Source organism: Pteropus alecto, unplaced genomic scaffold (genome assembly GCF_000325575.1).
Source record: "Pteropus alecto unplaced genomic scaffold, ASM32557v1 scaffold24, whole genome shotgun sequence".
Lineage (NCBI taxonomy): Eukaryota > Metazoa > Chordata > Mammalia > Chiroptera > Pteropodidae > Pteropus > Pteropus alecto.
In genome coordinates, this window is record NW_006439192.1 from 26000702 (window position 1) to 26024714 (window position 24013).

General features: G+C 29.2%; 1 protein-coding gene across 3 annotated transcripts in view; it reads left to right on the forward strand.

Annotated features, from left to right (window-relative positions):
• The window catches only part of SGCZ (sarcoglycan zeta), a 264296-nt gene that overhangs the window by 181815 nt on the left and 58468 nt on the right, over nt 1-24013 (forward strand). For all 3 annotated transcript variants that reach the window (XM_006916431.1, XM_006916432.1, XM_025049924.1), the window contains one exon: nt 14237-14324. In XM_006916431.1, the coding sequence (XP_006916493.1) occupies nt 14237-14324 (88 nt within the window). The remainder of the gene's footprint in view (nt 1-14236; nt 14325-24013) is intronic.

Here is a 24013-nt window from a genome sequence, read left to right on the forward strand (position 1 = left end):
GAATTACTTCTAACAGCAAAAAAATAAGGAAACTCTTTAATATCCAACATTAAAATTATTGAATAAATTAATATACTGGCATAAATCTATTTGAGCTATTAAAGTTATATTCTAAAATAATGATTGAAGTGTGAAAGTGCTTACAATAGAATGCTATGGTAAAACCTCAAACTGATTTCTAATATAGATTAAATCCATATTTGTGAAAAAATATCAAAAAATCTATGACTTTATATTCATGAAAAATGTACAAACATGAAATATTTAGACTTGTGTTTAAAGATAGAGCATTGGGTTATGTGTGATTATTATTTTTAATACTCTTCTATTTTGTCTTTTTTTATTTTCTATTTACTGTGTATGTTATACAAATCTATAATTAAAATTAAGATATATATTAATATGAAATAGATATGTTTGAGTTAATTATGCTTTCTCAATAGCTTATAGTCAAATTTTGCTTTCTAATACATAATTTAATATACTTTAATCATTCATATGAGGAAGTTTAATATTCAAGAATATTTAATTACATAACTACTGTCGAATGAATGAGCAATACAATACTAATGAGTGCAAATATGTATATGATATTATTTTAATAATCTTTGTTCTTACAACTTCCTCATATTCTAAAACCTCACAAATACCACCATAAAGAAAAATGCATTTATTTTTGTTGTAATAATTGAGAGGCCAACTATACAATTTATGGGTTTTTCAAATTTAGTATAACCAATACTTGTTAAAACACTATCACTAACTTTGATTCTTAGGCCAAAAATGCCTTATGAAAGACTACCTGCAAGTTATTAGTGAATATAATAATTTCTACTGGATTATAGCAGATATAGCAAGTATTAGCTATTTAAAAGCCAGAAAGATTTTAACTTGAAATCTGGACAACCTTGGGCAAAAACTATATATAGCAAAATTAAAGGGAGTACAGACATGTATATTTGTATATATGTATGTGTGTATCTAATATCTACATATAGTCTGCACTAATCCCAGTATTATATTTTTTTTGTTTCTACTTAATCATTATGTTTTACTGGTAAAAAATGTCAAAGGGTCATAGTAAATAGTACCACTGAAATTTTAGTAAATCTGCAAAAATATGAACCATAAATATAATATTCAAAACCTTTCAAGTAAAGGGGAATTAGGCTATAACTTTATTTTATATTAATATATACCATTGTATGTTAATTTTTCACATGCTAGAGTTGACCAATTTTTGAATAGACTAAATTTGATTTTCCTAGCAATGGGAATAATAAAAACGAAAAAGGAAAAAAAAAAACTACTTTTAGCAGAGAACATGATATAAATACAAAATGAATCTGTAAATAAAAGCTAGGAGAGACTCGTAAATGTATGCAACACTGAAAACAGAAACATTTTAGATCAATGAACACAACCTTCTTACTACCCAGGAGTAAACTAAGGCCCTGAACATTTTTCACAATCTCATCACTGCTTGTCAGTCATCACAGCCCACTCGAAGCAGCAGTAGTATAACTGTGACAACAAAAAAATCTGTCCTCGCTGTGAAAACTAAGGAGATTAACTGTATTATGCATAAAACCATCATAAGACTGGATGATACCAATAATGGATAAGTTCTAAGCAATAAACATATAGCTTAAACTCTCTATACCATATTATTGTTTCCAGTTTAGTATTTACCTCTCCTATTAAAATCTCATAGCAATCTTCCTCCCATAGAACACAACAGTAGCACTACGAGACAGATTGGATGAATAAATGTAAATACCATTGCTATGCTTTATTGCTCCTTTCCCATGGGCTTATTGATTATTGATCTTTACTTTCAGTTTTTTAAATCATCTTATAATATGCAGTATCAGCTCAATACTTCTCAGTACTGAGATTGTCACTTGATGAACTCAACACTCAAATATGCATACTGTCAAGAGTATTTCTTCAATCAATGATATATTAAAAAATATGAAAATTATCTGGAAAGCTGGAAAAGCTAAAGAGGCTATTTTCTAACACACTCGTTAAATTCCAAATTAGGAAAAAAATATATAAGACAAAGCAGAACACAAACATAAAGTAATATGCTTTATTACCCTTTCAACTTCAAGACCACCTGTATTCCATTTTTGTCTAAGCCCCGTCTCATAAATCATTTAGGTTATCAGTAAAAGAAGCTCACTGTAGGCTTTCATATTCTGTGTCATGCACTATCTCCCCTACTCCACATTGTGTGGCTATAATAACAGATCCCAGGGTTCTCTCATGATTATTGGTCTATGCCACAGCTGTGTTTCTGAGGTTTCTTTATAATTCATTTTATTTTTACCTCATTTACTCAGACATCAGGAACTTTGCTCTCAATCGTTTGACCACAGACAGCTGGTGGGTTTCGGTGACTTATTATTTTGCTTAGAAGATCCAAGCTCCTTAGAATGACTTATCAGACCCCACACATGCCCCTACTCCTATGCCTCCACTCTTCACTACAGTTTCCTGTCACCGTCTTCTTTTTAATACATTCTATGGACCAAATTTATTTCAGTTCCCTATTTTGCTCTTTTCCTTCAGTCTTGGATTGGTCTCTTCCCAGTACCAGAATTGTCCTTGATTTCTTCTTGGATCCCTACCTTCTCCTGTCTACACATTATTTAGCATTCAGTGCAAACATCGTGTCTTGAAGAAAACCTTCCCTATTTATGCCTGTGTGTATTAAGTGACTCCTTTGGTGCTTCTATAGAAATCAGTAAACCATTTTTTATCATATTTTTTCACTCTTGCATTAATGTCTCACCCACTAAAATATAAGACCCTTAAAGGTAAGGACCATGCCTCTTACATTTGTGTTGCTATAGTCTCTGCCCCATGGTAATGGGTCATTACATTTTGGTTCAATTTAGATGAACTGTAGTATTCTAGACTGCACTTTCTTTACCCTTTCTCAAGAATTATAGGACCAGCAAGGGGAAGATAGTACTAGCACTGGCCATAAAACAAGTAGGATGATTTGTTTTTTGGGTTTCAGCCTCTTCTAGAAAAGAACTAATTTTTAATCCTCTTTAGAAAAGTAAATGAAGCAAGTGTTTCATTTACTTTTTTAAGTAAAGTAAGTAACAAGCAATTAAATGTTGACTTTACGAGTTCTGTAAATATGGTGTAAATCCAAAATGACTCTCAAAGTGTCAGAACTAAAGATACCAAGATCTTAGTGAAGTGCCTTTTGTTTTCAGAGTTGTGCAAAGTATTCAAGGTCAAGGTTAGCACCCAAAAGGAGTCAGATAAAGTAGCAAGTGATAGATATAGTGGTCCAACTTCATTCCAGTAGACTTTTACTGGTCTGTTCCTTTCCCAGTTATGCCGAGAGCTGTCTTCTTTAAGAAGATTACTACTTGGAATGAGATTGTTTTTATACAGACTAAATTTTTAAAAATTGACAATTACGATAATTTTGGATAAGGAAGAAATGATTTGGGTTATCTTAAATTCCTGGTGCTCAGAAGTTGACATAAAAAATCATTTTCTTGTCTTGGGGACATCGTCAGAAATAGGACACCGATTTATCAAAATACAAATGTTCACAATGGTATTTTTAATGATTTTTAAATCTTTTTGTAGACTTAAAATATAGTACCATATTCTTTTTTTCTCTCTCATAAACTACTATACTTTTATTTGCATTCTACAGTCGATTTAAGGAAAGTTTTAAAATGTTATTTTTTTACTATGTAGTGCTTAAGAATACTCCTACTTTTATTAAACACAAAAACATAATAGTAAGAACAAAACTAAAGTAAAATTGTTTTAATATAAAGCAATTTCAAATATAATTTATCTTATTCAGAAAATGCTTTCTTAATTTAAAATTTAAGAAAAAATAAATTAATGTAAAAAACAAATGTATTTAAGTGATAATATAAAAGAAGTTGATAAAGGAATTCTTAATTTTGGCTGTGTTTTTTTAGTTATTGTGACACAATAACACTTAAGGGTATAGGATTTTACTTCTCACATTTTAATTTTTTTAATTTAGAAAACTGCGTGCACATGTGTTTTTTTTTTTTCTGAAGCATCATTTGAAACTTCACTGAGTATAGGTTTATCTTTATGTATCGTGATATAACTTTGATAATAATGATGCCATATATGTTATTTATTCAAGGCTTTTGATACTTTTAAAATTTGAATACAATTAAAGGGCAAATTGTGAAATATAAGAATTACTTTAAGCAATACACAAGCGATGAAGTATATGTCTTCTGAAAATTAAATATGGAAATTAGAGGGAATAAATTCATTAAAGTAGATACCTTCACAGAACTAAATTGTTTTGTTTAATTATTTTCATGCTTTCTAATACTTTAACTATTAGCCAAATATAGATATTAGATTTAAAATTAATTAATACTAAATAAAATTTTTAAATTAGTTTCTAATTTTAAGTGCTGAGTAGATACTGGTGGCTACTGGATAATGGAAGCCATTCCTATTATCAAAGAAAGTTCTCCTGGACACTGCTGATTAGACAACTTAAAGAAACAAAAGCAATTATGAAGCAAAGAACAGTTTACCTATTAAATCATATGTTCTTTTTATAACATTTGAGCTTATCAATAAGGTTCTCACTTTTTAGCCTATTACTATATTTTTTAAATTACTAATAACTGTATCTAGAGAATTAAGGTTAATTCAATACAAGGTTGATTTAATAGTAATTATTGAAGTCTTTTACTAATTGATAACCATATGATCATCCAAGGATTAATGCAGTCACAGTCCAAATTCTCTCAAAAACTATGTCCTATCCTCTTTATGAGTGCCTCCTTTGTCATGTTTAAATTGATTAGAGAAGGAGCAGGTCATAATTAATTTCCACCTTTATCTTTCAATGTGTTTGACAATACCAAATATTTTAGGAATTTAAGAATAACTATAAAACATCTAGTTAGTTCAAATAGTTTATTCTAATATTGATCCACATGAGCAGATTGGCTTTGCATTGTTCTATGAAGGTTGATAAAATATGTTCAATAAAACCTCTTAAGGACGTAAATTCATTATAGACCTTCAGTAAAAATTTAAAAAATCAAATATTTATTTGCCTTTATTGAATCTAGGTGTTTAGAGAATGGCCTTATTTTAAAAAATTTTACTAAGTATTATTCTATTAGTTTCAGGTACCAGCTCAGTTGCCTCTATTTTAGGAATAAGTGAGGCAATATAAATTTACTTGTGTATAATTTCTGATGACTTAAGAATTTAGTGAAATTTCATAGTGCAAAAATGTTTTTGTTTTCTAAAAGAATATGATTTGCCTTTTTCTCAGACATTTCTCTGGGACCACTTCTATTCATGTGTCCTTTTTAATAAACAGTAAATATTTCATATGCAGTATAATTAGAACAGCCTGTGACAAATTGAAAATTGCATTTGCATTGTAAAATATAGTATTTCAAGTCCATATATCGGAGTTTACATAAGCTAAATGTCTTTTCATAAGGTAAAAGACTAACATATAGAAGATAAGGTTTTAGCACACTCTGGAATCAAATATAAAGATGCAGCCAAGTATATGTCATGATGATGGTTAAGCCACTTATTGAATATTTTGTAAGATTAAAAACCTGCTCTCTATCGTTACATTATGCTACATTATTTAAAATGTCTATTGATTTTTAGAACTTAGGTTGCCAGCATGAAAAAAAGCAGGACATGTTGATGCAATAATTTCTATAAACTGACCTAGTTCTCATTTGTTTCTACCGTGCTACACATAATTCTCACACTTGAAGATCATAAAAGTTTGTTTAAAACATCTTAAGATATTTTAAACTGTAATTTAATACCTGTTTTCCTTGCTTGCAAGTAAACTAATCATAAGAATATCACTTTGACCAGTGAAATTTTTATATTAAGTTATATTGAATGCACTCTATAAGTGCTCACTATTACAATATTTAGATGGATTTTGAACACTTTTTTATTAGTTGATATAATCTCAGCACTTATTTATTTAGAAAAGTAGTAAGTCTTCTGTTGCATTTCTTTCTATCCCGTCCATTAACTGACTGTACCTATAACCTGTGAACCTAATGTTAACCTGTAACCTGTTAACCTTAGTTCATTTAAAATGTCAAGTGGATTTCTAGAGCTACCCTAAAGTTCTGAATTATCTTTTCAGTGTGACTTTGACGCAAAATGCATTTTGATGCATTTTCTAATGCATCGTGAGAGGATTCCCAGGAGATCAAGAATGTATAGGGCGTTAATACAGGGGACTAATGCACTGGTCCATATTTTTAATAAATATTCCAGCCTAGAGATTAATGGTATAATATTGATGTCCAGAAAAACTCTGAATTGGAAGAAAAAAGAGCTCTTCCTCACAAGGACACATCTACTTTTTAATTATCTCTATTATAACCTTCATATGTGGAAGAAAAAAATTTTTTCTTTAAATTATCTTAAGATGTGCAAATGATTATTTAATATTCATATTCTCTGCTGAGATATAAGGTAATTCTTTCAGAAATATAAAGTGACCTAGGAACTAATGGTATTTCTTTTAAATAACACTACATTACTACTTAAATTGTTTCATAATTAAAAGGGTAGCTTCAATAAACAAACATGACAGTCAGAGACTCATGGACACCACGGACAGTGGATTAGTGGTTACCAGAGGGAAGAGGGTGGGGAGAAAGGTAGATAGGGGTAAAAGGGGTCCAATATTTGGTGGCAGAAGGAAATCTAACTTTGGGTGGTGAACACACAACAGTATATATATATATATACACATACATGTAAGTCAGACAGAAAAAGAGGTCAAATATTTGGTGACGGAAGGAAATCTAACTTTGGGAGGTGAACATACAATGCAATATATATACGACATACTGTTGAATTGTATACTTGAAACTTATTTGATTTTATTAAGCAATATCACCCCAATAATTTTTAATTTAAAAAATGTAGCTTCAACCAAAATGTCTGCAAAGTTATTTCAACAAATTTCACTGTCATTTCATTGTTTAAAAGATATTGAAGCAAATTATTCTTATATTGTTCTTGAATGGTTAGATAGATATGTCTATATGCCTTTATCTATATTTCTCTTTCTATTCTAATAACTACTCTTCCAGCATTGTTTGGTATCAATTTATATGCTCACAACATTTATTATGTTAAATATGTGCATATATATTAACATAATTCATACTATTATGTATTATTTTTCTATTTAAACCTTATTCATTAATTTCAGAAACTATGATGAAAATAACAAAAAATGAAAAAATGTAGCAAAATATAAAAAAGAATACCAAGAAAGGCAGGACTGGAAAAACTTAGAATACAAGTAGGGCAAGAAAGAAAAAAATAAAACCCATTCACATAGTTCTTAATTACTCATCTTTAATTTTGTCATCAAGAAGAAAAGGAAAAGAAATGTAGTTGGTTACATGATTTTAGTTTCTAACGTAAGAAACATAGCCAGTTAATTAAATAAACAAAGTTCTTCTTAGCATAGATTGTCAAAGAAATTTGTATTTAGGAGATATTGGAGTGAAATCATAGATAATATGAAAATAGTTTTTTTAGAGTAAAAGCAGAAACATGTTTAATAGGGCTTTATATTGCATCATTCATAAAAATTATGATAACTATTTTAAAACAGAGTTAAACAAAATTGATTTTTCAAAAAGATTAACAGAAGAATAATCTTTTATCTATGTCTAACTCAATCCACACATGTAGAGTAGCCAGAAGGATATATCTTTTAAAAATAATCTATAAATAATTCTCTCAGGTGAGATTGTAATAGTAGTAAATATCAGACAGGTGATGGCACAGCTTCTATGTAAGACTTAAAAGATGATAATTCAGATTTATTGTTGTGAATTGATTCATGTGGTTGAGATAAGAGACAAATCGTTTCTAAGATTAAGTTGATAGTGCAAAAATGTAGGGATCCTCATCCAATGGACTTTAAAGGAGCTGGTGAAAATAGGTCTTTCTCATATAAAGATAAATTTTATCTTTATATAAGACAGATTGTCTTAGGATTTAAAAACCTTCAGGGAATCAAAAAAGAAATAAGAGAGAGAGATTAAAAAATGGTATCAAAACTCATTGTAAGACATATATATATATGAAGAATGTTATGATAAGCATGAAGCAAATTATATTAAGAGCAGAGGTAGTCTGATTTCAAGTAACTTACACAATGATACAGACAGTTCTGTTCAGGGATCTCAGGTTTTCCACCCCCAACTAGTGTGGTTGAATGTATCTTTTTATAGAGAATCATATAATAGAAAGGCAAAGATAGCCACCATAAGAGACATTTAGGGCACCTTATTAGCATATCTAATAATTGCATGGCAAAATCCATGTCTCATCTATTTATTTCTAATATCTTTCTTAGAATTAGGTTATATGGCAGATATTTTCATGATTCGAATAGAGTAAATCTTCAGCTCCAACGTTATGGATTTTTTTTTTTTTTTTGGTAATAGGATCTTTGCTTTTTTTAAATTTTTTAATTTTATTATTATTTTTTTATGGTGACATTAGTTAACGAAATCCAATAAGTTTCAGCTGTACATTTTAACAGTAAGGCATATATATATATTTACACTGGTTGTTCACCTCCCATAGTTAGATTTCTTTCTGTCACTACATATTCAACATTGCTTTTTAACGTTGTTCATTTGTTCATTCATCTATTTTTACTGCTTCACTTATTTTTTGACATAAGTAGAAATTTTGACTCCTTCCTTAGTGTTCAGCATCTGGCTACCAACAACAGTGCATCAGGCTCTGCCTCAGGGCAGAGAGTACAGTGTACAATTTGCCTGAATTTAGAAATAAATGCTTTAAATGAGCATATTTAAACTTCTCAGAGAGATTAGATACCAGTATTAGGGGAAAACACTTCTCCCTATAAATATTTTTGCTTGCTTTTATCAGGCAGTGAAAATTTTATAATGTAAAATTTTTATTTGCCGTAATTTCCAGAAACGTAAAAGTAAAATTTGGGGTTCGACACTAGCAAGAAACTTGTTGAAACAAGCAACAAGATATGTGTTTACAAACATCTATTTCTCAGAGTTTAAAGGGCATTTAGTTCTGTTTATAGATTTTAGTTCCCAATTTAACATTGTGTTTAAGTTGGTAACACAGTTAATATCTTTTTGGAAGAAGTACCATTTTAATAAATGCATAAATAGTTTACGTTCTTTTCTTCTGTGTATTTGCTCTTCGGATGGCATCTATCTTTTATTTTTTATGGAAAACAGAACAATTGAGAAATGCTGTAATACTTTATATGTTTAAAAAAAACTTCAAAACATCCTATGATAATTTATCAACTAGGAAAAGGTTCATTGATTTCTTATATATCAGTTAATTCTGAGCTTTAATAGAAAAATCCCTTTAAATCCAATATTTACTACTATTAAATTGGTTCATTTATTACATTTAGAAATCCCTAGGTGTTTCAACTGTTTTAATATAGACAGCTTGTTTTTTAAAACAACTTACTTTTTTGTGATTTAAAAAACATTTTTTTAAAACAGTGGACTAGCTTTGAGATACAGATAAAGATTACTTTCTTCATATATGAAATCCACTAGTTTTTCTAGGAAATGTAGTAATTAAATCTATTTTTAAGAATGACAGTAAATAGTAACCAATTAGAAAAAGTGCTATGATATTGCCATATAAACAATGTGACATAGTTGTTTATGAATTTATCTATAACCTAGAAATTTATAAGCCAAAACTAATTTTGCAAACATCCTTCCTTCACACACACACCTTACTTTTTTAAAAGGATCTGATATGCTTCTAAGTACTAACTTGTTCTATAAGGTACTATACTAATACTAATCTTAAAATGAGTATGGTTTATTTTACATTTATTTCTTCTCAACCTTCATATCTATAAGATTTTTTATATTTTTTTGAAGAACAATAAGTTCATTTTCATGTAAAATTGGTGTATAATGAGGACTTTGGCTTCTAGTAAATTTACACACTGTATATTCTGAAAAAAAGTCCCATTGACAACCTAAATGTACCATAAATTACAAAAAGGTGTATTTCATTGAATTTTTAAATTTGAAAAGGATAATGGAGAAACTGTAAATCCAAAATAAATTAAAAAACAGAAAGTCAAAAAAAAATAGGATGTGAAAGCCGAAATCAGAATTTCTCTTAGTGACAATTAACAATACCTATGTTGTTTAGCCCTGGAGATTAATAGCCCCATGCCTTCTTGAAATCATATTATCTTCCAAGATGTATACTGTCCTCCACTTTCTATTAGGAGCAAATGCAAAGCTTCTCTTTCTTAATCTAGGCTCCTGGAAATGCTTGTAAATTAATTATGAGCTAAATAAATAAACAGCAAAAAGAAACAACAAGAAAATGGCCTAACAGAAGTGAAATTCAACAGAAACAATGATTTGCTCATTTAGGTTCTCTCATTTACTTCAGCAATTGGAATTTTCAGATACAGAATATTAAAATACTATATATGAGGGATGTTAAATTAAGCAAGAAGCATTCTATTATCATCCCTCATTTTGCATTATTACTTAATATTGCATAAGAAATAAACAAAGAAATAACAAAAGAACAAAAAAAAACAATAGCAATAATCCTAATATATTTGACTAGTCAGATATGAAAATATAACCAAAATATTTTTAACAGAAATTTATATCAATGAATTGATAACTCAATTGCTACCTTAACAGATGACTGATAGAGCTGAAGAGGGAATTATACACTTGAGAACTGAAGCCCTAAACCAGCATGTAGCACAGAGATACATAGAAATTAAAAATATGAAAGTTAAAAAGACATAAAGATAGAATGAAAGAAGATATTTCACATATCTAAGAAAATTCCATGTGAGAAGAATGTAAAATATAAAGCTGAGGCACTACTGAATAAATTATCATTTTCCAAAACTGATGAAAGACAGGAGTCATCAAATTCTGCAATAAAAGTATCCTAAGCAGAATTTACAGAGTGAAATTTATATCTAGGTTTATTATAATGAATTTATTTTTACATGAATTCCTATATTAAAATGCACATAAAGTTAACACTATTATTTATCTCAAATCATTCAAAAATAAAATCATTATATAATATTAATATGATTTTGAAAAGTTAGTTGCATAGTTGCTATAACTTTGGGATCTGAAATCCATTAGAAATTCATGCTCCAGGTCAGAAGTCAGCAAACTATGCTTGCTACTGGCTGCCTTTTTTAAAAACAAACTTTTATTCTAATACAGCCATGCAATTCATGTGTTGCTTGTGGCTGCTTATGAGTACAAAAAGCAGAGTTGAATAGTTACAACAAAGACTACATGGCCTAGAAAGCCTAAATTATTTATTATCTATCCTTTTAAGATAAAGTCAACTGACCTCTGCTCTAGATAAAGTCTATTCGAGTAATTCTCCTGAGAGAAAAAATATCACGTTTAAGTATATCATTTAACAGATAAAGCCCTAATTTAATAATGATCTTCAAGAAATTATATCAGTGCTATAAGAAATGTCAACATGATTATTAAAGGAAGAGGAATATAAAGAAAACCTAAGACAGGGGAGGAAGATTTGTACAGAGTTCTCAGTGAGGAGGCCTTGAGTGATCAGAAACACTGGGATATTCAACTCCTAGAGGAGAACAAAGGGTATTCTATCAGAAAAGGCAAACTGTAGCAAATGACTCTTGTATCTCATGGGTTAATTCAAATATAAATATTATTTTTTACATTCTGATGGTGTTAGTAAGACTGGTGGCTCAGATCATTGCAGACATTCTGAGAGCCAGGTTCTCTTCGTGGGTGGTTCTGCGACACCCTGGGGCCTCAGATGGAGAAGATAGCACATTGTGGCTTTTATAGTCTAGGCTTATAAATATCCTAAACTAAAAACTTGGTCTTAATATTTTCAGATAATTTAAGCACTTCATAAGCCAACCAGGTTTTAAGAGAAAGAATTTTTTTTTTTTAAGTAGTAGAAACTTAATTCATATAAATACTTTCCTATAAAAATAATCTAGGAAATATTTTTTAAGTTCCCTGTCTATGTTTCTTACCTCAAGCAATTATTATTTTCATGTACTTATATAGTTTTAAAGTATATATACTAATAATTATGCATTTTTAATGCTACGGTTCATAGAAATATAGGTTTAGCAATGCAAATGAAAGCATATAGTGTAATTGATGTTTAAAATTTTAAACAATCATACATGTTATATCACAAAAGTATTAAAAGAATGTGAATGAAAGTTCTACCAAAAATTTTTACAATGTTTTCAAATGCAAGGTGCTTTGTAGCCTCTGTTTTTTATATTCAAATTAATGTTATTGAATTCAATGCTCCATTTTTGAACACATGAGTTATATGTATTTAATTTTGCCAACATAAAATATAATCTTTTTTGTGCTTTATGAGTCATTCTTTTTGTACAGTATCCTTAGTGGGGTATAATTCTTTGCAAATAGTCTTTAGTCACAATCTATATTGTAAACAGAATTTGAACATATGGCTCGAAATGAATGATGGAATTAATTTAAAATATCTCAGATATTTTCAAAGATGAATATTTGCAACGTAGAAATACCTATGGAAAACTGGAGAAATAACACTTATGAGGCAAAAAGAAAGAGATGTGTTGAGGAACGGAATGAAATTTACTATAGTAGTTTTTGCCTAACTGTATCTTATTTTACAGAATAAATGTGATCCTCAAAATGTGGAAAATTACTTTTAAAAATCAAGTCTTAGCTTAGATATATTAGTCAAACCTACTTTTAAGAGAAAATGTGTGTGTAAGTATATGCTTATGAGTATGTATTTGCTTAGTGCTTTGTATCTAGTCAAAGTGGGTAAAAATACAGCTTTAGGAAAAGCCAATAAAGGCTTTCTGTGTATCTAAAAATCAAAAATTCCAAATCTGAACCTTAAAACAGTTTTTATAAAGCTTATTTATGAAAGCACTTGTATATTGACATTGACATGGAAGTGACATGCCACCTAGATGATGAGGATGGTGTTGGGAGACATTTTCATAGGATTTTAATATCTAGAGTACAAGCTATACAGGGCCAAGTATTGTTCTATATTTCAATCACTGAAATGTCTCAAGTCTCTAGGATAATACCTCATACATAGTGAGACTCAATAAACATTTGTTGAATGAAGGGACAGTTTGTAAATAATCACCCTGCTTATGTTTTAGATCATAAAAATGGGAATGTGGCAGTTGTAATTTACTCATCTGAGTCAGGTGGTGGCAAAAGCCTAATATATCAGTTCCTAAGGCAATGATATTGTCCTTAAATAAATTATTTTACTATTAAGTCCTATATCAATGATAAAAGTAAACACCAACCAAGATTATATAATTTCCAGCTAAACATCTTATATTCTTATATTCTATGTACCTTCTTACTCAAATCATTCTGACTTACAAAGAATTTTTACATGGGGTAGATAAGGCATTATTAATTTTATTACAAAGATTTATTTATCCATTCAATAAATATTTAGTAAATGCTTTTTTTCAGCAGTATGCTAAGCAGTAAGGGCATGATTGCATACACACGACTGCCATAGTCACTGGCCCATGGACATTTCCTCTTGTGACAGAAACAAATAAACAAATAAACACATGAACAAAATTAATTTGTCTTATGATAAGTGATTTGAACAAAATAAATGGAAATGGGAGTTTGGGAATTGAATGAATTTGTAATTTTAGTTCTCAGGGGAGGCAATTTTGATGAGAGAACATTTCAACTGAGATCTTTAAGTTGCAAGTTCAGCTTAAAAAGAGACTTTCTCAGTTGGATAGGTTCTAAAATATCTCCAAAGGCAGGAATATATGCCACTGAGAAGAGAGAAGGAGAGAGGCTACTATACCTCTGACATATAATAATCAGTAGAGTTGGAAATGCTTGCGTCTGAAAGTTACTGTCCATTTACCAAAATGGAAACATTTCTATTCTATAAAATAATTATGAGCACCCATATTTTTTAATATTGTTCAACCAATGTTTGGGATGTTAAAAAAACTGCCTAATATAAACAAAGAAATAGAATTTTGTTAATACCCAAACAAATGCAGTATAATTATATATATTAAGTTTTGACTATATTTCTATTTTTTATTTGATTTCTTTATTTTATACATGTTTCCCAGGATAGTCCACTGGTCTTACAGTCTGACAGGAATGTAACAGTGAATGCAAGAAATCACATGGGGCAGTTAACTGGACAGCTGACAGTAGGTGAGTGTTTGGGGGCAAAATCGCTTGTATCATCTTACTCCATTTAAATCTTTGTGGTTGTTTAAATTAGGAAAAGTAAAAGTATATATAATATATAACTAGACATCCCATACAGCCCAATTATCTTGCACATGATTTGATTCGTCATGAAGCTAGTTATGGTTTCCTCTGTTTGGAAGCTGTTACTCTTGTCGAATGTGTTATTATGGGACTGAATTACATATATTGTAATTACATATTTGGCTGTTATTACATTTGAATTATAAAATGCACAATTTTCTCAACAAGTATCTCCTTACTATATATTAAATTATAGTAAACAGGCTTGAACAAACATATGAGATATAACCTTATGTGGTCTACGTATTTATTTTAGGCAAATAATTTACTAATAAATGTTATTTGCTTATATAAATTAGAAATTATAGTAGTCAAATATAATAAATCTTAACATTTATGAATTATTTATAAATTGATGTTGAATTACCTATACTTTAAGGTTTATAGGCTTTAGAAGTTCTAAGTTAATGATAAATTATTCATGTTTTATTATATTGTAAAAAAATTTTAATATAGAGATTCATATTACATGACATTATTATTTGATTTAATTTTTGTAAGAAAGCAAATTAAAAATCAGTTGTAATTATGTAAAATAATACAATGATTTGATTTGTGTGTAACTGCTAAAATACTTTTAGAATACTGTATTTTTCTGTGGGGAAAATTGCCTAAAACCCAGTGATTGCGTGTGTGCATTAAAGTATATTATAAATGGTAAATTAGAATTTTGAGGATTGAGTTACCCTTATCTTAATGACAAATTTGTCATGATTTTAATGAAAATATGTTTCCAATATTTTTAACTAAGTTGCAAAAATATAGCATTTGAAATGTGAGATTAATAAACATGAGTTTGATTCTATCTACTTCTTTTGTAGGTATTTGAACTTTTTGATATGCTATTTATTTGAATGAAGCTAAAATTGAAACTTATATTTTAGCATATATGTATTTCCAAAATATATAGTTTTTTAATTTACAGTAATTAAATTTTATTTTACATATTCTTTAAAGCATAGGAGTCGGTCAGTAGACATCTATTACTATAACTAGATAGTATTTTGTGATATGTAGAAATTACAAATGGGAGCAATGCGCAAATATATTAAAAATTAGAGAAAAGAAAGATATTTATAGATACAGAAATGATCCAGAAGTACCAGACACTCAATGCAAATGACCATGCCAATTCACAATTGTTATATTTGTACTGCAGAAACAGGCCTAAACTGGCAGATTTTCCATATTATATTTCTTAATATTGAGAATGCTTTAGCTAGATAAAACTTTATTTTGTATTGTTCTTGATTTAAAAAAAAAAAAAAGAAAGAAAAAGAAATGGTTCTTTGTGGAAATGCCAAAATGTAAATTAAACACACAGTGACATATACCAGTCTCCACTGTAATACAATAGCTACATAACTATTACCGGTAGAGCAAAGCAACTGTTTAGATTATATGGAGTGTAATCAAATACCATTTGTATTTTGCTGCATACTTTTCTGCAGGAAATAGAAAAAAATAATAGTATCGTGCTCGTATTTTCAGCCATTGTTCCAAACTGATTTTAATAAAGTATCGAGATTTGCCAATTGAGGAAAAGAGAAGGATAAATGAAGAAAAAGAGAAAAAAAGAGTGGTTGGGGGAAGAAAGGTTATGCTTAGTTTTAAATGAAGCAAATCAACGAATTAATGGTGTAGCAGTTTATTTCTATGGATGGAAATATATTCCTTCGAGTGAGGCTAAAACTAAAAACTATTTAACATCCTGGCCTTCTGGGTGTGCTGTTGGTGAACTTCATCTTTCTACTGCTTTGTATTTTTCAATAAACGTACAGAGAACAAAAGGAGACATAGATAAAGGGGACTGGGGAAAGAATAATGCAGTCACATTTGGAATCCAACTATACAAGACTCCAAAAAAAAAATTAGTTCTTAGAGACTCAGTTTTCTCATCTCTAAAATAGAGATGACACTATTTCGAATAATATAAGAAGCGGGGCAATTTCAGTGTCTGCAAATGGTAGGCAACTATATTTTGAATATGTTATTATTTTGATGATGGTGATTATAGATATTAGTTACAAATACATTGCTATTACTTGAAAAATCTTATAATTTTCTATCCAATGTATCTCTGTAATAGCTGTGGAATGTACGCTGGATTATGATTGTAGATATAGTACAAAACATCACAGAAAGTGTATCTGATGTGAGGAAAATTTTTGAATCATGTCAGGATAAAATTATCTTTAGGTAGAACTTGAAGAGATAATAGGATGAACTCAAGCAATGTATTCAATCAGTATTCATTTTTAAAGATTAATTTTAGTCGCATTGACATAAAGTAGCTGCTTTAACTCTTTTCCTATTGACTTTTTTTCTTTAATTCTTTAATTTTTGTTTAGGGGCATAGTCTTGATTACAGTATAAATATAATACTATTTTGCAACTTTTAAAAATAAACTACCAAAAATGAACTATTTATGAAAAAATATTTTTTATTTTCTGAGTAAAAAAATTCTAATTTTTATCCTAAATCTTTCAATTACTAATAGAAAGTATAACAAACTTTAAATATTTTTCCACATTTTATTCTCATTAAATATTGGAAAATGAAATAAAACATCCCTTACCAGTAGCTACCTGTACCATTTTTTTCCTCAAAATTATATATAAGATTGATCAGCAAAGCAAATATCCATTGTTCTTGCATCCTGACATTCTGTTATTCTATTCTATATTCTATAGGATATGTGTAATCAAAGGCATGAGCAGACCAGGTGTGTGAATACGAAACCAGATTATTTCTACTTCGATAAATGCAAAGAAAATATTTTAAACATATGCCAGCTCAAACATAATCAAAATTAAATCTAAACATTTTTAGACTTTGGATAAAAAAAATCAATTGACAAATATTTTTGTATGCTTATAAAGTTCCAGGCTTTATGTTGAATTTCTGTTAATATCAGATTACCTCCCTCACAACAAAGTTTAAGATTCCAATTTTTCATGAGGGGATTAATGAATTCAAAATTTCTTTATACAAATTCTTCTTCTTAGAATAAAGCTGAAATCGAAGAATGAGGTTGTTGTTGAGAAGTGGTTAAAGAAAGTACACGATCCCAAGAGGTCAGATGCCTTGCGGTAAAAACAAGAACTTTCGTAAACACGTCTGAGAACCATTACCCAGATCGAAATTTCTGTTTTTCAATCTATAACGACTATGTTAGGAGGGCATTCCTTTTTTTATATAATTGACAAAAACGATGTGTGGTTTTAGGTGTTATGTGTTCATAAGTGTTGATAGTATGATATTTTATATTTTTCGGGACACTTTCATCAATTATTATGGATGAAAGATGTGAATTATGCACCATTTTTGTTAAGCTGATCATATTATCTTAGGAAACTGCTACAATGTGATTACAGAATAAAAGTCATTTCTTAGGGCAGTGCAGATGAAATATTATCATGCAGTTTTGATACAGACTTTACTCATAATACTGATAATAATGATAATGCTATAGTAATTGGATTTGCTAAAAATGTAATGATCCTTTTCACAATTTCATGGGGATAATCAGTTATCTTTTATTTACCAATAACATTACATTGATTTATAATAGAATAAGATTTAAAATACCTTTATAAGTAATTTTAGAAATATGTTAATCTTATAAAAATGATCGTTCTTTAATAACTCAGCCAACTCTATTAAATTATTAAATTATATGTTGCTTATTTTTACATTACAATATAAATTATTGTTTATTTTAACAAAGCAATGGCTAAAAGGTAATAGAATTTTTTCTGTCTCATATGCCTTTTGTTATCGGTCTATAGCTGGAGAATAAAAATAAAATGAGGATAAGCTGAAAATTGAATATGAAATAATATTAATGGGTAAGGCTAGTTTTGATTGTAATTAATTTTGGTCAGTAGCCTTCTTATTTAAATTTCAGTCACAGACAATATTGTTTGAGAAACCTTGAATGATTGCTATGTGGTCCTGTGTTGCCACATCTATATCATTATCCCAGTGAAATATTAAGACTAATTGGGTATTAAGTAATTGGAATGTCATTGTTCTGAAATTTTACTTTTAAAATGTGCTTAAAGTCACAATCTTATACTTAAAATGAGATATCATATTTCATCATAATTCTCCTTGTTTAATGCTCAATAAATTGGGAGAATGAATTAACTGCAAGGAACTGCTAGCTAATTGTCAGAACAATTTACTCATAGTTGATAATCTCATTTCCATTTATCAGAAATCAGAGACATAATTATATTATATAAAAACCTCAATTACAATTTATAATGCCTCATTGTTCTCTTTCTTCACTAATTCTTCAATGCTTCAAAATTGTTCAAACTAATTCTTAAATAAGTGTAACTATATAGTAGTAAGAAAGAAAGTCACTGGTAAGAAATTAAACACAGTACTATTTATATTTGCTACTAGTTTTCTTTTCATGTTTTATATTTTTAGGATTAAAAAACACATAATATTGAAAACAAGTATAGACATCTGCTGTTGGAGAGTTGACTGGTTTCTTCTGTGGTCTGAGGAGCTTGGTTCATTGCCCTGGGGATTTCTGAGAGAGCCAGTCATGGAGTGGGAATAATAAGCAGCAGATGGGCCAGAGCAGAGGCGTCAGTACTGGCCCTTTGCCTTTTCCGGGACCTGTCATTCAGCCACACACTTAAAAATCAAATTTGTTTTATTTATGACTAGAAAAGATGTGTTTAATAACAAAAATTATACATTAAGATTCTATAAGGAACATATTTTTTTTTGGCTTGTTTTCTTCTCATTTCGAGTCAATATACAAGAATAATACAGTCTACAGAATGAAACAAACATTTTTAAAAGATAGTAAGTTTATAAGGAGAGAAAAAATGTATGAATATATAAAATTACATTAACATTAATATGTTGTTTATGTGGAAGTTATTTATACCCTATAGAGTAATCAATTAAAGTACATTGACCTTCCTGGTAGTAAAGATCTAAAGGGAATTGTGACTAATGACATGATTCCACTAATTTAAGGAGAAAATATATGAGCTTCTTATGGGAAACCAAAGTTTTTTTTTTATTCAATTATACTGAATAAAATGTACACATTGATTTATACAAAGAAAACTGGATGGTACAGTGTATACTATTTTTAGCAGCTCTACATCAAGAGAAGCACTGGGTCTGCTAATACTTTGGCATAATGCTTTAAGAATATTGAGAACACAACAATAAAGTGCAGTTAGATAAAAGTAATTGTGGGTGGCAATAAATATAACACATTTACTGGTTCAGGTTAATTCAGGAATAAAAATCTAGACTTACCTGCAAAAGATGATGTGTGTGTCCATTCCTTAAGTGATATGTACTTTCGCCTGGGTCAGGTGAAGTAAGAGCCCAAAAACAGTGATTATGGCTGGATCTTTTCATTTCAGAAATAAAGTGAACTGATGATAAAATTTATATTCTTCAGTAAAAACTGAAGACCCTAACTAAGTCTATTAAATGTGTTGATGGCTTTCTGCTAATCTCAGTACATCCCCCAGTTTCTAAGACAGACAGACACACACTGACACACAGACACACACACACACACACACACACACACACACACACAGTCTTTAATTTTTTTAAACTGTAAGAAAGAAAAGATATAGCAAAGCCTGCAGAACTTTAAAGAAACATTTCTGAGTCTACTACTGCACACAGCCGATTGTTGGAGACATCAATATTTTATTCTATGTAATATGCTACAAGATATGTTTAGAAGCTTTTTTAAAAACATTAACTAGCCACCTATCATGGCAAACTAAAACCTCTGTAATGCAAATAGTAAGTAAAATTACATAACCTTAAGTATTAATCACATAATTAATCAGAAAATTTTAATAGTAACTACATTACTATTAAGAATTGAATATACATTAATACTTATTAGATTGTTTAAACTACTGAGCATTTTTTAATGTTCCACAAATTTAAGTTAATTCATTATAAGATTTCACAAAATTAGACACAAAACATGCTTCCTAGAAAGGCACCTGGATTATGACTAATTATTAAGAATTGTTATTTAAAAAAAAAACAAAAAATATCAGACACTAAGTTCAATAAAAATTATTTTTAAATACTGGAATATTTCCATTTTAACATAATAATATTATAAGAATAATCATGATTTATATAACATATCAAAGTGTAAAAGAATATGTTCACCTAGAAATCATAATTTCCTTGGAAACTGGTTTTAGGAAGTAATTATAGTTTAATAGTTAAAAGCATGGATTCTATAACAGCTAAATCCCAGATATTTGACCTTATGCAAATTGCTGAGTATGCTTTCCAGGCTTCAGTGAGGGTAATATGAGTATTCATCTCATACAGTAGTAAGTGAATATATGTGAAATTTTTAGAAAACTTCCTGAAGCATAGCATGCATTATGTATCTGTTAGTAATTGGATTTTTTATTAGATCTACATGTAAATAATTCTGTACCCTTGACCGAGCCTCTGGGTTTTACTTTCCTTATCTATGAAATGAGTATTTGCTGGATTGCTTCCATGGCTCTTTTTTAGTCCAAGTCTACAGGTAGAAACTATTTTTACCATTAGAGAAAGAAATTAGTTGATTAATCCTCTGGTTCATTAAATTCCCCACTATTCAGCAGTCCTGACAAAATGACATGTGATTTGAGTTTTTGACATCTTAACCACAAATTATAAGATATATTTTAGACTTAAAATGAAGAATGTAAATAAGCACAACTAAATCTGCACCATTGTTATGTTTCCATTCTTTCATCAAGAATTTGGCTTATAAAATATTTGATATAAAATTTAATCCACAAAATAATTCAACAAGCCCAATCAGTTGATTTTTGAAAATACTAAACATAAGCATATTTTGTCCCTAAATAAATGGAGAAAAATGTAGATGAGGGTTTTATAATAAATATTTAAAGACCGCTAAAGTGACATGTAATCTTTCATTAAAGGAATTACTACTGTGAACACCTGGGAATTGCTTAATTGACTGCAGATGGTGTAGAATATAAAAAGTAGAACATTACAGATTATTCTCACGTACCAAATTTATGTTTTTTGTCATTGACTTTTTTAGCTTAGAGAATGCTGTAATAGTCTGAGACAACTTAAGAATAAGTATTTTATGTAAAATAGTTTGTAAATCTTAGAGAATAGATCAACAAAACACTTAGGTTCAATATTACACATACATGTTAAAAGATTAAGTGCATCGATGATCAAGTTCATTGTTAATATCAATTAATTAATTCATTTATTTATATTCATTAAAATATTATTAATTAGTTTAATGTTAATTAGTCCATTTGGGCAAACAGTACATTGAAGTAGATGCCTATGATATTAGGAGAAGGCTGGCATTCTTAGAAATTAGGATGCTAATTTCTAATCAGTGTAACTCAGGTATGAGAATTACAATGGCTGAAGGAAAAACAATAATGTGCATGTTTTGAAAAGTTATATTACAGAAGTGTTCTATATCATTGTTTTAACATCCTGAGTCACTACACTATCTTTTTGGCATAAATTAGTGTTTGTTATTACCTTAAAATCAAAAAACAATATGCATTGTCTCAAATAATTAATTTTTCAAATATGTGTAGAGTTAGGAGTACAGAATCAAGGAATACTGAGAATTTTTTTTCCTGAAGGACCTAGACCAAATACTGAAATAGACGGTTTGGCTAGTCATTTCCAACCTTTGCTGGCCTCTGTCTTCCTTTTCATTTCAGGTATCCCATGCTCTAGGATCAATCATTGCAGTTCTGTAAGGCCAATTGCATTTAATAGTGCTCTGTTTTATGATCCTAATTATCATTCCTGCAAAGTGTTGTCCTCTACTTCTCTAGACCATAGGTAGACCATAGGTAATCTGCTAAAATCTTCAGGAATACTAATACTTTGATTGATAGGAAAACATCTGTGAATGTTCTCCCTTCCAGGCAAAACATGTTTCAAAATATGGTCTTTGGTAATAATACCTTTATTTTTTTAATTTTTTATTAAAATTATTACAGTGACATTGGTTAATAAAATCAAATAGGTTTCAAGTATACAATTCAATAATACGTCATATGTATATTGCATTGTGTGTTCACCACCCAAAGTTAAATTTCCTTCCAAACTTTTGACACTCTAGTAATAATGTCCTTAGTGGTCAAAAAAATAAATCTAGACTTGAGTATTTAGGAATGAGGGTGCAAGTTAAAGTGAGACATGGTGGTTCTACTAAGACATATTGTAAAAGTGTCATACTCCACCATCTTAGAACTAGCTAGGCCAGTCTATTTCTTTACATGATAATAAAATAGATAATGTAGATATTTTTTCAACAAATATAATGCAAGAACTTGTTAAATATTTCTAATAATATAATACTGAAGAAAATGATAAGGAAATGAATAACCATTTCGTTAATTCTGTGATTATATGTTATTCAAAATATGCTATGACTATAGCTCAGTGTTTAAATTCTAATGGTAAGAAGATTGTAATGAAATGAAAATGATCTATAACAGTTCAGTAAAGAATAAAAGTAGAATAAACAAAATAGAAGAATAGTTTTTGACATCATATTTTAGATATTTAGTTAGCATTATAGCTAGATGGCTTATCTGAAATTAACTATTGTGCAGTTATACACTGAACCAAGCTTTGTTTTTAATGAGGCTCCATTTGTGGGATCTCAGATTGCAGGTGCATTCAAGTTTCATATATAATTGGCTTATTGAACATTCAATTTTTCATTGGCTTCAGTAAGAAGCTTTTCTTTGAAAATTTGGTTAATGGAGCATACTCTTCACAAATGTAAGATTATGGGACTAATTATCTGAAAACATCCGGTGGTAGGAAGCTAAATAAGATTTAGGGTTTTATATGTACACGGAAGATTGTTTACTTCAATACTGGGGACCCCGGGTGAGGTTATAGTCAACTCAGACTACTAAAGAACAATACTAATTCCTGGTCACGTAATAGAGGAAGATGAACTGTGGGGTCCATTACTTATGTTGGCCTAGTTCTATTAATCACATTAGCTTTAATTTTTTCAAGTTTCACTTTGGATTATGTGTCGATTTTTACATGTAGTTTTGGAGAAATTTCAAGTCAGATAATGAATATATCAGAAAAATAAAGCACAGTGCAAACAAAGTTGAGTACAGGAAGAGGGAAAAATGAATGAGAGCAATTCTTATTTCTAAGTATTTATTGGATTCCTGACAATATATTCCTCATAATGAGAAAACAGTATTACCAAATCTCTTAAGACTATTTTAAAATTGTTATCAATTTCTTAATTTTCATTTTTTAGTTATAGTATTTAATAAGCTCTGAATTACTTGCAACCTTTTCTCACAATGTTCTCTTTCGGTGTTTTGCCATATATATTTTTTTAATTTTATTAAATATATTGGGGTGACATTGGTTAATAAAATTAAATAGGTTTCAAGTGTACTATTCGATAATACATCATCTGTATATTGCATTATGTGTTCACCATCCAAAGTCAAATCTCCTTCCCTTTCCATATATTTGATCCCCTTTTCCTTCT